At 42.1% G+C, this 13,892-nt stretch overlaps 1 protein-coding gene across 2 annotated transcripts in view; it reads left to right on the forward strand.

The window, feature by feature from the left end:
• Positions 1 to 13,892, forward strand: part of LOC140494599 (SH3 domain-binding protein 2-like) — a 140,213-nt gene that overhangs the window by 63,680 nt on the left and 62,641 nt on the right. For both annotated transcript variants that reach the window (XM_072593961.1, XM_072593952.1), the window contains one exon: positions 8,331 to 8,448. In XM_072593961.1, the coding sequence (XP_072450062.1) occupies positions 8,331 to 8,448 (118 nt within the window). The remainder of the gene's footprint in view (positions 1 to 8,330; positions 8,449 to 13,892) is intronic.

Here is a 13,892-nt window from a genome sequence, read left to right on the forward strand (position 1 = left end):
GGTTCCTTTGATTCTCGGTGTTTCCCAGGGTGCTACTGTTCATCATGAATTCCCTTGCCTTGTTTGTCCAGCCCAAGTGCATCACCTTATATTAATCCAGATCGAATTCCATTTGCCGTTGATCAGCCCATCTGACCAAAACATCTATATCCTCCCATATTCTAAGGCTATTCTCCTCACTATCTACCACCCCACCAATTTTTTGTATCATCAGCAAACTTACTGCTCAAGCCTCCTACATTCAAATCTAATCATTAATATGTACCACAAACAGCAAAGGTCCCAGTGTTGATCCCCATGGGATCCCACTGGACACAGGCTTCTGGTCACAAAAGCATCCCTCGACCAACACCCTCTGCTTCCTGCTCCTCAGTTGGAGCCAATTATGGATCCAATTTGCCAAATTTCCTTGGGCGTATGGGCTGTTACCTTTGGTATCAGTCTGCCATTTGGAATCTGATCAAAAGATTTGCTAAAGTCCAAGTAGACTACATCGAATGCATTGTCCTAATCAATGGTTATCTCTTCGAAAAATTCATTCAGGTTGGCCAGAAATGACCTCCCCTTAACAAGACATGCTGACTATTCTTGATTAATCCACACCTCTCCAAGTGTAGGTTAATTCAGTCCATCAGAACTGCATGCAATAGTTTTCCCATCACTGAGATTTGACTGATAGGTCTGTAGTTTCCTGTTTTATTCATTGGTTCCTTCTTATATAAAAGTACCACATGGGATGTCCTCCAGTCTTCTGGCACCTCTCCTGTGGCCAGAGAGGAATTGAAAAGTATTGCCAGTGCCACTGCTATTTTCTCTCTTGCCTCATTGAACAATTTGGAGTAAGTTTCATCCGGCCCTGGGGATTTAGCTACTTTTAAGCCTGCCAGACCACTCAAAATGCCTTGTCTGTTCAAGCTAATTTTTTTTTTAGTGTATCACAGTTCTTTTGTCTGATTTCTATTCCCACAATATCCCTCTCACTAGTGAACACCGACCCAAAGTATTGATTTAGAACACTACCCATGTTGTATGGCTCCAAGTACAAATTATCCTTAATAATCCTTATTCTTTCCATAGTTCTCCTTTCATCAATTTTTTTGTAAAATAGCTTAGGATTTTCATCTTGAGCTTCTGCTGTTCTGAGCCCTCAGTATCTGCAATAAGCCTCCTTTTTTCTCGTTATCCGATCCTGTATATCCCTGATTGTTGGTCACACCATTTGTCTTTATTGCCTTCAATATCCAGGTTATTCAACTTAACAATATCCTGGGTAGCAAGTTCCACACTCTCACCACTTTGTTAATCAAAATATTTCTTTACTAAGGGATTATCTCATGTTGATGATCTTTAGTTTAGGTCTTACCTACAAGTGGAACATTTTCACTATCTGATCTGACAAAACTTTACATAATTAAAAAAAAGCATTCTTATTAGATAACGCTTCAAGAGATTAAGCTTGTTGATCTTTTTCCAATGGGTATAACCTAATAGTTCTAGTATCATCCTTATTAACTTTTTTTATTTCTGATTCCTGGAATTGCAGGACTACTGCATGAAGAGAGATGGGTTGGGTTGAGACTATATTTACTAGAGTTTAGAAGAATGAGAGGGAATCTCATAGAAACCTAAAAAGTTTTTACAGGTAGGTTAGAAGTAGAACATGCAGGTAGGTGCTAATTGAGTGAGTACTAAGTGAAGAGTCCTGAAATTTAAGGCATTAATTCAAGAGATTCATATATATTGTAAGTACAGAGATAAACAGATTCCCTACAGTGTGGAAACAGACCCTTCGGCCCAACAAATCCACACTGACCCTCCAAAGAGTAACCCACCCAGACTCATTTCCCCCTGACTAATGCACCTAACACGATGAGCAATTTGACATGGTCAGTTCACCTGACCTTCACATTGTGGGAGGAAACCAGAGCAAACCCGCTCAGACACGGGGAGAATGTGGAAACTCCACACAGACAGTCATCCTAGGCAGGAATTGAACCCAGGTCCCTAGCACTGTGAGGTAGCAGTGCTAACCACTCAGCCACCACGTCACCCTTGTTACCCAATACTAGTTAGCAGTCACCATTCTGAAAATGTTCCCCTTATCCCAACTCTCTGTCTTCTATTAGTTAGCCTATTCTTTATCTATGCTACTGTACCTTCAACACTATGGGCTGTTATCTTATTAAGTAGCCTAATATGTAAGCACATTCTGAAAATCCTTGTTGCTTGTTACCTCCTCAAATAATTCCAATGGATTGATCAGGCATAATTTCCCCTTCATGTAGCCATGCTCACTCTGCTTGATTGTATTATGTATTTCTAAATGTTCTGCTATTATGTCCTTAATAACTTATTTTAACATTTTCCAAAAACAGATGAGAGGTGATCTTATTGAAACATACAGAATCCTGAGGAGATTTGACAGATTGAATACTGAAAGAATGTTTCTCCCCTTTGGGAGAGACTAGAACTAAGGGGGACAGTTTGAACATTAGGTAGGGGTTGCCCATTGAAGACTAAGATGTGGAGAGTAGATTGTGCAACTTCACTTGTTATGCTATACTGGAAGGCCAACGTAGCGTTCCTGTGGAGTCTTAACTCATTGTATTTATAGTAGTGTAATCCCAGAGAGATTTCAAACCTTTCGTTGTATGCACAGTGATATAATCTACACCAGCCTCTCACTCACACTGCTCTCTCTCTTTCTTTCTCCTTACTAAACCTATGGTTCTATTTTTGTAAGAACATAAATCAAGCAAGGGTTATTTAGTATCAAGGACACAAGTTGTCAGTCATTATGTGTGAGCATACATACAAGTTGGGGGGCTTTTTAGATTAGTTAAGATTACCTACAGTGTGGAAACAGGCCCTTCGGCCCCTTATACTGCTTTGTCTTCCTACCTTTAAACCAGAAGATCTAGATACAAATCCCATCTGCCACAGAAACAAAAACAGAAATTGCTGGAAAAACTCAGCACATTTGGCAGCATCTGTGGAGAGAAATCACAGTTTCAGGTCCAGTGACCCTTCTTCAGAGATGTGTCTGAACAGATTGATCAAAGCTATTTTTTTTAACACAAGCTGGTAGATATTCTCATCTATTGGAAACCAATGTTGGGAAGTGGGTTCTTCGGGATTCTGTAAATATTGTAAAATTGTTTCTGGTGACGTCTCACAGCTGAAAGTTAAAAGCTTTGCTGTATGTTATTGGTGAACACCTTCACCCTAACAACTATCATAGCTCCTCCTTATCAGTACTCTCAAACAGTGATAGCTGAATAGTCAGGACAAGTAGGGACCTGAGCTGATTTATTGTGGGTGGTGAGGCTAGTTGCTGTGCTGCTACTGACACTCTGTCAGTAACAAACTACCTAGTGGATTAAGCTAGGTCTGTAGGGTACAAATGTTTTCCAGCTGAATTATCTGAGCCATTGGTGGGCAGCTAGTCTTTATTTTTTTTTGCTTTACTTATTTGTTACTGAGACATCTTTCAAGTCAGCCCTGATTTCATTGAATGGTGGAGCACAATCGATGAGCTGAAAAGCCTCCTCCTGCTCCTAGGTCTTATAGTCTTGTACTTGCTAAGAGCTGTGAGTAACCGGGAGGCACAGTTTCTAGGAAAGTCTATGTCCCTAATTGTGAGGGGTCAGAAGTAATTTTATAAATTAGTTAAGCCTTTGGAGAATTCCTCATCTGATCAGACTGATCTTTTCTCTAAATGTAATGAATGCTGGCTGAGTGGTAGCATTGCTTTATAAGTATGCTCTTCTTACTACACAGATTGGTTATTAAATTGTTGCCATATTTCCAAGACTAGATTTTGAGTGGTTGAATTTTATTAATCCAAACCCATTGTCCCCATCCTGTTCCTTAATTAATCATCTCCAGATCCAAAGCTACTTACTCCTACAATACCACAGTGACTATACTTCAAAAGTACTTCAATGGTGTAAATTCTTTAGGATATTTTGAGGTCATACAGAATCTTTGGATCAATTTCAATCTTTGTTTATTAGTTTGAATGGTTCTGAGCAATGTCTCTATGACAGAAATATCATTACATTACTCAGAGCAGGCTCAAGGGGCTACCTTTGGCTCTTATATAATTACAGTGTTTGTCCCTGTCTATGGATTATGTTCAGGATCAGTGATAGAATTTGATGGCTTTCCTGAATCAAACACTCCTTCTAAAGCTGTAATCTGCAGCAGTTTTACATGGCCTTTGTGAAGTTGGTATATACAGACACTAGAAATGTACAGCCTGTGGTATGTTTAGATTTTGCTTGTGAATCTATACCAGAATTCTGTGAAGCTAATGTAACTATATTGTAGTCAGGGTAAAAACAATGACTGCAGATGCTGGAAACCAGATTCTGGATTAGTGGTGCTGGAAGAGCAAAGCAGTTCAGGCAGCATCCAAGTAGCTTCGAAATCGACATTTCGGGCAAAAGCCCTTCATCAGGAATAAAGGCAGTGAGCCTGAAGCGTGGAGAGATAAGCTAGTCAGTCTGGTGATGTTATGCAATACAGAAGTCGGCCTTTTATTAGATTCAGTTGTAGATGGTCGAAGGAAGCTGAATGCAGAAAGCATTGAACTTTGCTGAGAAGTTTCTGTTTTTGTTGTATAGAAAACATTAAGATACAGAATCAGGCCACTGGGTTCAATAGGCCCACGTTGATATTTATGTCCCACCCTTCATCGAATCTCATCAATATGTTTTCTTCCTTTCTCTTGCAAGTATTTATCTAGCTCTCTCTTTCCTCCCAAAATCCAAAGATGTGCAGATCAGGTGAATTGGCCATGCTAAATTGCCCATAGTGTTAGGTCGGAAAATGTGTTGCTGGAAAAGCGCAGCAGGTCACCAGCAACACATTTTCAGCTCTGATCTCCAGCATCTGCAGGACCTCACTTTCTCCTCATAGTGTTAGGTCCATTAGTCTAGGGTAAATATAGGGTATTGGGCAGGGGAATTGGTCTGAGTGGGTTACTCTTCGGAGTGATGAAGGAATATTTTGGGCCAAATGGTCTGTTCCAGACTGTAGGGAATCTAATCTAGTACATTTGTGCAATTTGCTTTAAATATTCCATTCAACAGTGAGTTCTCATCACTCCATAGGTAGAGAAGCTTCTCGTGATTTTCTTATTTGATTTATTAATGACATGTTTTAATTTATGGATCTTAAATTTGTTCTCACTCACATGATGATACCTTCTCTATCTACTCAAGCAAATCCTCTGACAATCTTAAAAACCTCTTTTAGGTTACCCCTTAGTCTTTTTTTCGAAAGAAAAAGGCCTCCAGTCTTTTCTGATAGGTGTAACTTCTCAATGGTATCATTCTCAGCCTTTACTTACCTACTCTGTTGCTTTTCTATCTTTTTAAAGATACAGAAATCATAACGGAACGTGGTATTCCAATTGTCCACATCAGAGTTGATGCAAATGTTTATATTCCACATATGCTTCCACCCATCCTAACTCAAGTAGCCCTATTAGCGTTATCTTGGCAATTCCTTTCTTCTTTGTGTGTCTACACAAAGGCATCTGTGTTATTCATCTCAACAACTCCTTGCCACATGTACTCAATACTCTGAGCAATAATTTTATTGCTATATTGGTCTTCATGGTCTTGCTTGGGTTTGCAATCTGCAGTTTTAGTTTCACAAACAGGGCATGAATCAAGGACTGGCATCCGTATATAACTGAAGCTGTAGGACCTTACTCTTCGGAGAATTTTGTAGTGTGTGTGGTTACGAGCCAAAGTTCTATTCATGGGCGCATATAGTGTCCACTTGAGCAAAAACAGGATGTGAGCATTCGGTTACACCATATCTGCAAAGCTTCTGTGACATTTCAGCCTCTGCATTCAAGCTGCAAGAATTGGCAGAGCATCAGTACTGACCCTGCAATGTATACAGTTTCTAATCTCTGACGTGGTTTAGAATCAAATACAGACAGTTAGCTCCAAATATGAAGTCATTGTTACTCATGTTCTGGCCCCACACAGTTAACATTTCCAGACAGATTCTGACAAACTCTTTTTTTTAAAAAAAATTCATTCTTAGAATATGAGAGCTTCTAATTGATGGTGATGATGAAGATGGTAATGAGCTGCACTCCTTAGAACTGAAATATTTCAGAGGGTAATATCACATATAGGCTAGAACTAGGTAAAAATGGGTCAAATCCTTTTTTAAAGGACATTAGTAAACAAGGTGGGTTTTTGCAATTAAGTTGTACGGTCACTTTTACTCACTATTAGCTTCACTGACAGCTTTGACTTGGCTGCGCAACCATTTCCAAGGTTGATCCACTTTTTAAGAATTGATGCAAAGGTGCCGGGATGGATACTAGGTTATGTTTGGACTTAACATAATAAGTTACCAGTCAAGAAATTACCCAAGCTCCAGTACAGATGTGGAAGCCGGGAACCTTTGACCTCGCTTCACCGTCAAACGGGTATAACCCAATCTTGTTGACTGTGTAGCCCAAGTAAGACGCTTGCGGGGCCTGGAACATATTTTTCCCTTCTTAAGCATATGCCTGCTTTGGAAAAAAAGCCTTTGGACTTTACCAAGTTCTCTAAGTGTCCCTTGTTAGTTTTCCCTGTTATTTGAACGTCATCTAGATAAATGGCGAGCTGAGGTAGAACTTGCAAAATGTTCTCCATCTTCAGCTGAAAAATTGAACAGGCTGGCAGTACCCTAAATGGCAGTCTCATATATTGGTACAAACCCTGATGGGTATTAATTGGAGCATACTTCTGGAAATCCTCATCTAAATGCAATTGCAAGTAAGAACGACTCATGTCTAGCTGCACAAGGACAGCTCTCTGCCACAAAAATCCCCATAAAGGCAAAATGACCCATCGGCCTGCTCAACCAGGGCTGCCCATTCTGCAAATTGGACTAGTTTGATGATTCCTTTGCATTCCAGCTGTCTGACTTCTTCTACTTTTGCCCATAAGGCAATGGCACTGGTGGGCCTTGCAGAATCATGGAATTGCTTCCTAGTCAATGTGCAAGGTGGTCTTGGCTCCTCTGATAGTTCCTAAACTTTTCTGGAGACTTCTAGTCACCCAGGCAACCATTTTCTAATTGAAAAATGTTGAGCCAATGCAGGTGAATCTCTCGCAAGCAATTCTGCCTCCTCAAGCTTGGACCCAAGCCTTTTTTTTACAATCACTGAACCAGTCGCTTTTCATAAGAGATGGGAACCACAATTGTACGCTTAATCTGTCAATGTTCCACAGTATGGGTAGTTCTTCTAGAACGGGATGCTTGCATTCTTGTCCGTGTTGTAGAAAAATCACACTTTCGAAACAGTGCTTAAAGTGTTGATGATGTAATCATGTTACAGCCAAAACACATTTTAGAAGTTCACACTTGAGAAACAGTGTCCCCAATTTGGCAATTGTGCTACAGCACCTTATAGCGGAACAACCATTTCAGTTCTCAGCTTAGCCGAGGTCTTACGCAAACTTAAGAGTTGCAGTCTGGAGTGAATCTTTTAAAAACTAGTTCTGGAATGACTGCTATGGCCACACCATTATTGACTTCTATTAGAACTGGGTGACCATTTGACCAGATGTTTATTTTGATTGGTTCTGATTTGGATGTTGCTAAGTCTTTTAACTGTTTCAGATGTAGGTGGACTTTCAGGGTATGAACTCTCCTAGGTACCAGCCTATGAATTATCTTACTCAATTTAGGTCGAGTAAAACTCTTTAACTATCTCAAGTCAGCATACTGGCACAATGACTTGTGGGCCAGGATCCTGAAGATAATTTTAATCTTTTGGCCAACGCTTGACTTTGTTTTGGGGTTTTGTTGTGGACTGACTTAGAGTCCCTTTGATCACAATATGTCCCGAATGAGGCTATACAATTCCTCGCAGGTGTTCCCTAGTTCGGACTGGTGAAGATGTCTGCTTCCCTCAGAATATCCTGTAACTCTCATGCTCCACTTACCATATTTGCCAATGATAAAGCCATATGTAGTACCTGTTTGAAGTCCAGTTCAATGACTACCAATCATTGCCGCTAATGACAGAGCAGCCCCATGGTTTGCTAAGACAATGGCAACTTTTGCATGGTTACATCATGGTTGCTCTGATCTGGCTAGGTTGCTAGGGCATCTGGTGAGATTTGTCTTAACTGAAGCTGCTGTTGAATGTGCCCTGGGGATGTTCAGGCAGTTCAGCTCCTTGAGCCTGCTCCCCTGTTTTAAAATAAATATGGCTGATCTCATCTAGGCCTTAACTCCACTTCCCAGTCTGCTCTCCATAACTCTGTTACTGTGGTGTTTACTTCTCTCTTTCTTTTCCTCAGAGTTATGAGATCAACAGAAGAAACAACATCAAGCAATGTGTTTCCCTTCAAAATCATTCACATTAATAAGAAACACAGAACCTGGTACTTTTCAGCAGCATGCGAGGAGGAGAGAAAGGTGAGAGCATTTGGTTTAATATGAACACTGCTGTTAGTGTCTGGTTGAGGATGGTGAAATGCCAGGGTGAATGACTGTAGAAGTAGATAGGGGCATGGCTTGTGGCTACAGTATTATTTGGAGATTATAATCTATAGTGCCCTAACTTCTTATAACCGCTGTTGCAAGTGCTCCATTTAAAAGTACCTAAAAATGCAAGGTAAGACTTTTATTTAAGAATTGAACAAATTGTTTAATTATTTTATTATTTCAGTGTAAGTCCAGTTCTGACTCAATAGCAATCAGTGACTGAAAACTTTGAAAGCAATTTCTTCTACATCAGTGTTATCCACCATGTTAGCCATTCAGTAGCTAATTGGGAATCCTGATTTCAATATTGTAATTATTTTATTAATTGATTAATAAGTGAAACAAATAATATATACCAATGACAGGCATATAATTTTATTATTACTTATTGAACTGTGTATTCATGTGAACTTTGTCTTATGTATGTACAGGTATATTTTTTAAATTCATTCATGGAATATAGGTATTGCTGGCAAGACCAGCATTTATTGTCCAGCCTTGAGAAGGTGGTACTAAGCTGCATTCCTGAACTGCTACACCTTGTGTGTTACCATGAAGGACACTCGTTCACAACGTTTCCTCTCATTCTCAACGTTTCCTCTTATCTGAGTTGTGATGACCCTCCTGTTCAATGACTACCAATCGTTGCTGTCTAATGACAGAGCAGCCCATGGTTTGTTAAGACAATGATGACTTTACCTTTTTTAAACCCACAGCGCTGTTAGGAAGGAAGTTTCAGGATTTTGACCAGCCATGATGGAAAAACAGTGGGACCTTTCCAAATCTGGAACTGCAGAAAGTTCTAGCTGATGTGTGACTTGTAGGAAAACTTCACAGAGTATTTCAAAATGTTTGCAGTTCTATCCTTCTACGTTATAGAGGTTTTGTGTTTGGATTGTGTTCCCTAGAAGCCACGTTTGTGAGATGTTACAGTGTATCTTGTAGACGTTGTAGCCACTACGCATTAGTTGTGTAGGGAGTGAATGTTTAAGGTGGTGGTGTAGGATATCAGGTAAGTTGGTTGTTTTGACAAGGATGGTGTCAAGTTTCTTGAGTGCAGTTGTATCTGTACTCATTCAGGCAAGTGAAAAGTATTCCATTAAACTCTTACTTTGTACCTTGTAAATGTTGAAAAATTATGACGTGAGTCACTTACTGAAGAAATCCTAGCCTTTAAGCTGCTCTTGTAGCCATAGAATTTATATGGTTGGACCAGTTAGTTTCTGGACAGTGGCAACCCCCAGGATATTGATAGGGGGAGGGATAAGTGATGATGAAGTGATGACATCGAAGCTGAAGAGGACATGATTCCATTTGTTGTTGTTGCAGGTGATCATTGATTGTCTTCTGCATGACATGAATGTTATTTGGCATTTCTCCGTTCAACCTGAATATTGTTCACATTTTACTTTCTGTTTGAACAGACTTTCTTCATTGTCTGAAAAGTTAAGGATGGTACTGAATATTGTGCATTCATCAGCAAACATCTCAACTTTAAATCTTCATTTGGAGGGAAGGTCATGATTTGATTTATTTGACCAGTATTTTTACAAAATACAGCAAAATGTGTTGTACAATGTTGCCACCTTCTGACACCATCTTAAAACACAGAAATATAAATCAATACGTAGAATATAAAGGCAGAAAATAAAGGAATAAAGAAAAATTGTTCAACTTTACAGTCTATCTTGTTAAGTGTCTGCCATGGGCCTTCGCTGCACCACTGCCACTGGAACAAAAGTTATAGAAAATAGAACATAGAACAATACAGCACAGAACAGGCCCTTCGGCCCACGATGTTGTGCCGAACTTCTAACCTAGATTAAGCACCCATCCATGTACCTATCCAAATGCCGCTTAAAGGTCGCCAATGATTCTGACTCTACCACTCCCACGGGCAGCGCATTCCATGCCCCCACTACTCTCTGGGTAAAGAACCCACCCCTGACATCTCCCCTGTGCCTTCCACCCTTCACCTTAAATTTATGTCCCCTTGTAACACTGTGTTGTACCCGGGGAAAAAGTTTCTGACTGTCTACTCTATCTATTCCTCTGATCATCTTATAAACCTCTATCAAGTCACCCCTCATCCTTCGCCGTTCCAACGAGAAAAGGCCGAGAACTCTCAACCTATCCTCGTACGACCTACTCTCCATTCCAGGCAACATCCTGGTAAATCTTCTCTGCACCCTCTCCAAAGCTTCCACATCTTTCCTAAAGTGAGGCGACCAGAACTGCACACAGTACTCCAACTGTGGCCTAACCAAAGTCCTGTACAGCTGCAACATCACTTCACGACTCTTGAATTCAATCCCTCTGCTAATGAACGATAATACTCCATAGGCCTTCTTACAAACTCTATCCACCTGAGTGGCAACCTTCAAAGATCTATGTACATAGACCCCAAGATCCCTCTGTTCCTCCACCTGACTAAGAGCCCTACCATTAACCCTGTATTCCGCATTCTTATTTGTTCTTCCAAAATGGACAACCTCACACTTGGCAGGGTTGAACTCCATCTGCCACTCCTCAGCCCAGCTCTGCATCATATCTAAGTCCCTCTGCAGCCGACAACAGCCCTCCTCACTGTCCACAACTCCACCTATCTTCGTATCATCTGCAAATTTACTGACCCACCCTTCGACTCCCTCATCTAAGTCATTAATAAAAATTACAAACAGCAGAGGACCCAGAACCGATCCCTGCGGAACTCCACTTGTAACTGGGCTCCAGGCTGAATATTTACCATCTACCACCACTCTCTGCCTTCGACCGGTTAGCCAGTTTTCTATCCAATTGGCCAAATTTCCCTCTATCCCATGCCTCCTGACTTTCCGCATAAGCCTACCATGGGGAACCTTATCAAATGCCTTACTAAAATCCATGTACACTACATCCACTGCTCTACCCTCATCCACATGCTTGGTCACCTCCTCGAAGAATTCAATAAGACTTGTAAGGCAAGACCTACCCTTCACAAATCCGTGCTGGCTGTCCCTAATCAAGCAGTGTCTTTCCAGATACTCGTAAATCCTATCCCTCAGTACCCTTTCCATTACTTTGCCTACCACAGAAGTAAGACTAACTGGCCTGTAATTCCCGGGGTTATCCCTATTCCCTTTTTTGAACAGGGGCACAACATTCGCTACTCTCCAGTCCCCTGGTACCACCCCCGTTGCCAGTGAAGACGAGAAGATCATTGCCAACGGTACTGCAATTTCCTCTCTTGCTTCCCACATAATCCTAGGATATATCCCGTCAGGCCCGGGGGACTTGTCTATCCTCAAGTTGTTCAAAATGTCCAACACATCTTCCTTCCTAACAGGTAACTCTTCTAGCTTATCAGTCCGTTTCACACTCTCCTCTTCAACAATACGATCCCTCTCGTTCGTAAATACTGAAGAGAAGTACTTGTTCAAGACCTCTCCTATCTCTTCCGACTCAATACACAGTCTCCCACTACTGTCCTTGATCGGACCTACTCTCGTTCTTGTCATTCTCAGGTTTCTCACATACGCATAGAATGCCTTGGGGTTATCCTTGATCCTATCCGCCAAGGATTTTTCATGCCCTCTCTTAGCTCTCCTAATCCCTTTCTTCAGGTCCCTTCTGGCTATCCTGTATCCCTCCACTGCTCTGTCTGAACCCTGTTTCCTCAACCTTATGTAAGCCTCCTTCTTCCTCTTTACTAGACATTCAACCTCCCTCGTCAACCAAGGCTCCCTCACACGACCATTTCTTTCCTGCCTGATCGGTACATACATATCAAGGACACGTCGTATCTGCTCCTTGAAAAAGTTCCACGTTTCCACCACATCCTTCCCTGACAGCCTATGCTCCCAACGTATGCTCCTCAAATCCTGTCTTACAGCATCGTAATTTCCCTTCCCCCAATTGTAAAATCTTCCTTGTTGTGCGCACCTATCTCTCTCCATAACTAAGGTGAAAGTCACAGAATTGTGGTCACCATCACCAAAATGTTCACCCACTAACAAGCCCACCACTTGTCCCGGTTCATTACCGAGTACCAAATCCAATATGGCCTCCCCTCTGGTTGGACAATCTACATACTGCGTTAGAAAAGCTTCCTGGACACACTGCACAAACACCGCCCCATCCAATCTACTTGATCTAAAGAGCTTCCAATCAATATTTGGGAAGTTGAAGTCGCCCATGACTACGACCCTGTGGCTTCTGCACCTTTCCAAAATCTGTTTCCCAATCTGTTTCTCCACATCTCTGCTGCTATTGGGGGGCCTATAATAAACACCCAACAAGGTGACTGCACCTTTCCTATTTCTGACTTCAGCCCATACTACCTCCAGAGGCAGATCCCCCTCAAACTTCCTTTCTGCAGCCGTTATACCATTTCTAATTAGCAATGCCACCCCCCCTCCTTTTTTACCACCCTCCCTAATCTTACTGAAACATCTGTAACCAGGAACCTCCAACAGCCATTCCTGTCCCTCATCTATCCATGTTTCCGTGATGGCCACAACATCGTAGTCCCAGGTACCGATCCACGCCTTAAGTTCACCCACCTTATTTCTGATACTCCTTGCGTTGAAGTATACGCACTTGAGCCCATCTCTGTGTCCGCAAGTAGTCCCTGTCAGTGCTACCTTCTCCACAGCCTCCCTACAGTCTTGGGCATCCTGACACACAGCTAGCTTACTTGCTGGACTACAAGTCCGGGTCCCATCCCCCTGCCAAATTAGTTTAAACCCCCCAGAAGAGTGCTAGCAAACCTACCCCCCAGGATATTGGTGCCCTTCTGGTTCAGGTGCAACCCGTCCTGTTTATACAGGTCCCACCTTCCCCAGAATGCAGTCCAATTGTCCAAATATCTGAAGCCCTCCCTCCTACACCATCCTTGCAGCCACGTGTTCAACTGCACTCTCTCCCTATTCTTTGCCTCTCTGTCACGTGGCACCGGCAACAACCCAGAGACTCTGTCTGTCCTAGCTTTTAGCTTCCAGCCTAACTCCTTGAGCTCTTGAATGACCTCCCCACCCCTCTTCCTACCTATGTCGTTGGTGCCAATGTGTACCACGACTTCTGGCTGCACACCCTCCCCCTTAAGGATTCTGAAGACACGGTCCGAAACGTCTCGGACCCTAGCACCCGGGAGGCAACAAACCATCCGAGAGTCTCGCCCATGTCCACAGAACCACCTGTCCGTCCCTCTAACTAGAGAGTCCCCTATAACTAGCGCTCTCCTCCTCTCCCCCTTTCCCTTCTGAGTCTCAGAGCCACAGACCCCTTCACTGCAGCTTACACCTGCAAGGCTGTCCCCCCCAACAGTTTCCAAAGCTGCATACTTATTTTTTAGGGGAACGACCACAGGGGAACCCTGCACTGCCTGTTTCTTCCCC

This window comes from Chiloscyllium punctatum, chromosome 2 (assembly GCF_047496795.1).
Source record: "Chiloscyllium punctatum isolate Juve2018m chromosome 2, sChiPun1.3, whole genome shotgun sequence".
Classification (NCBI taxonomy): Eukaryota; Metazoa; Chordata; class Chondrichthyes; order Orectolobiformes; family Hemiscylliidae; genus Chiloscyllium; species Chiloscyllium punctatum.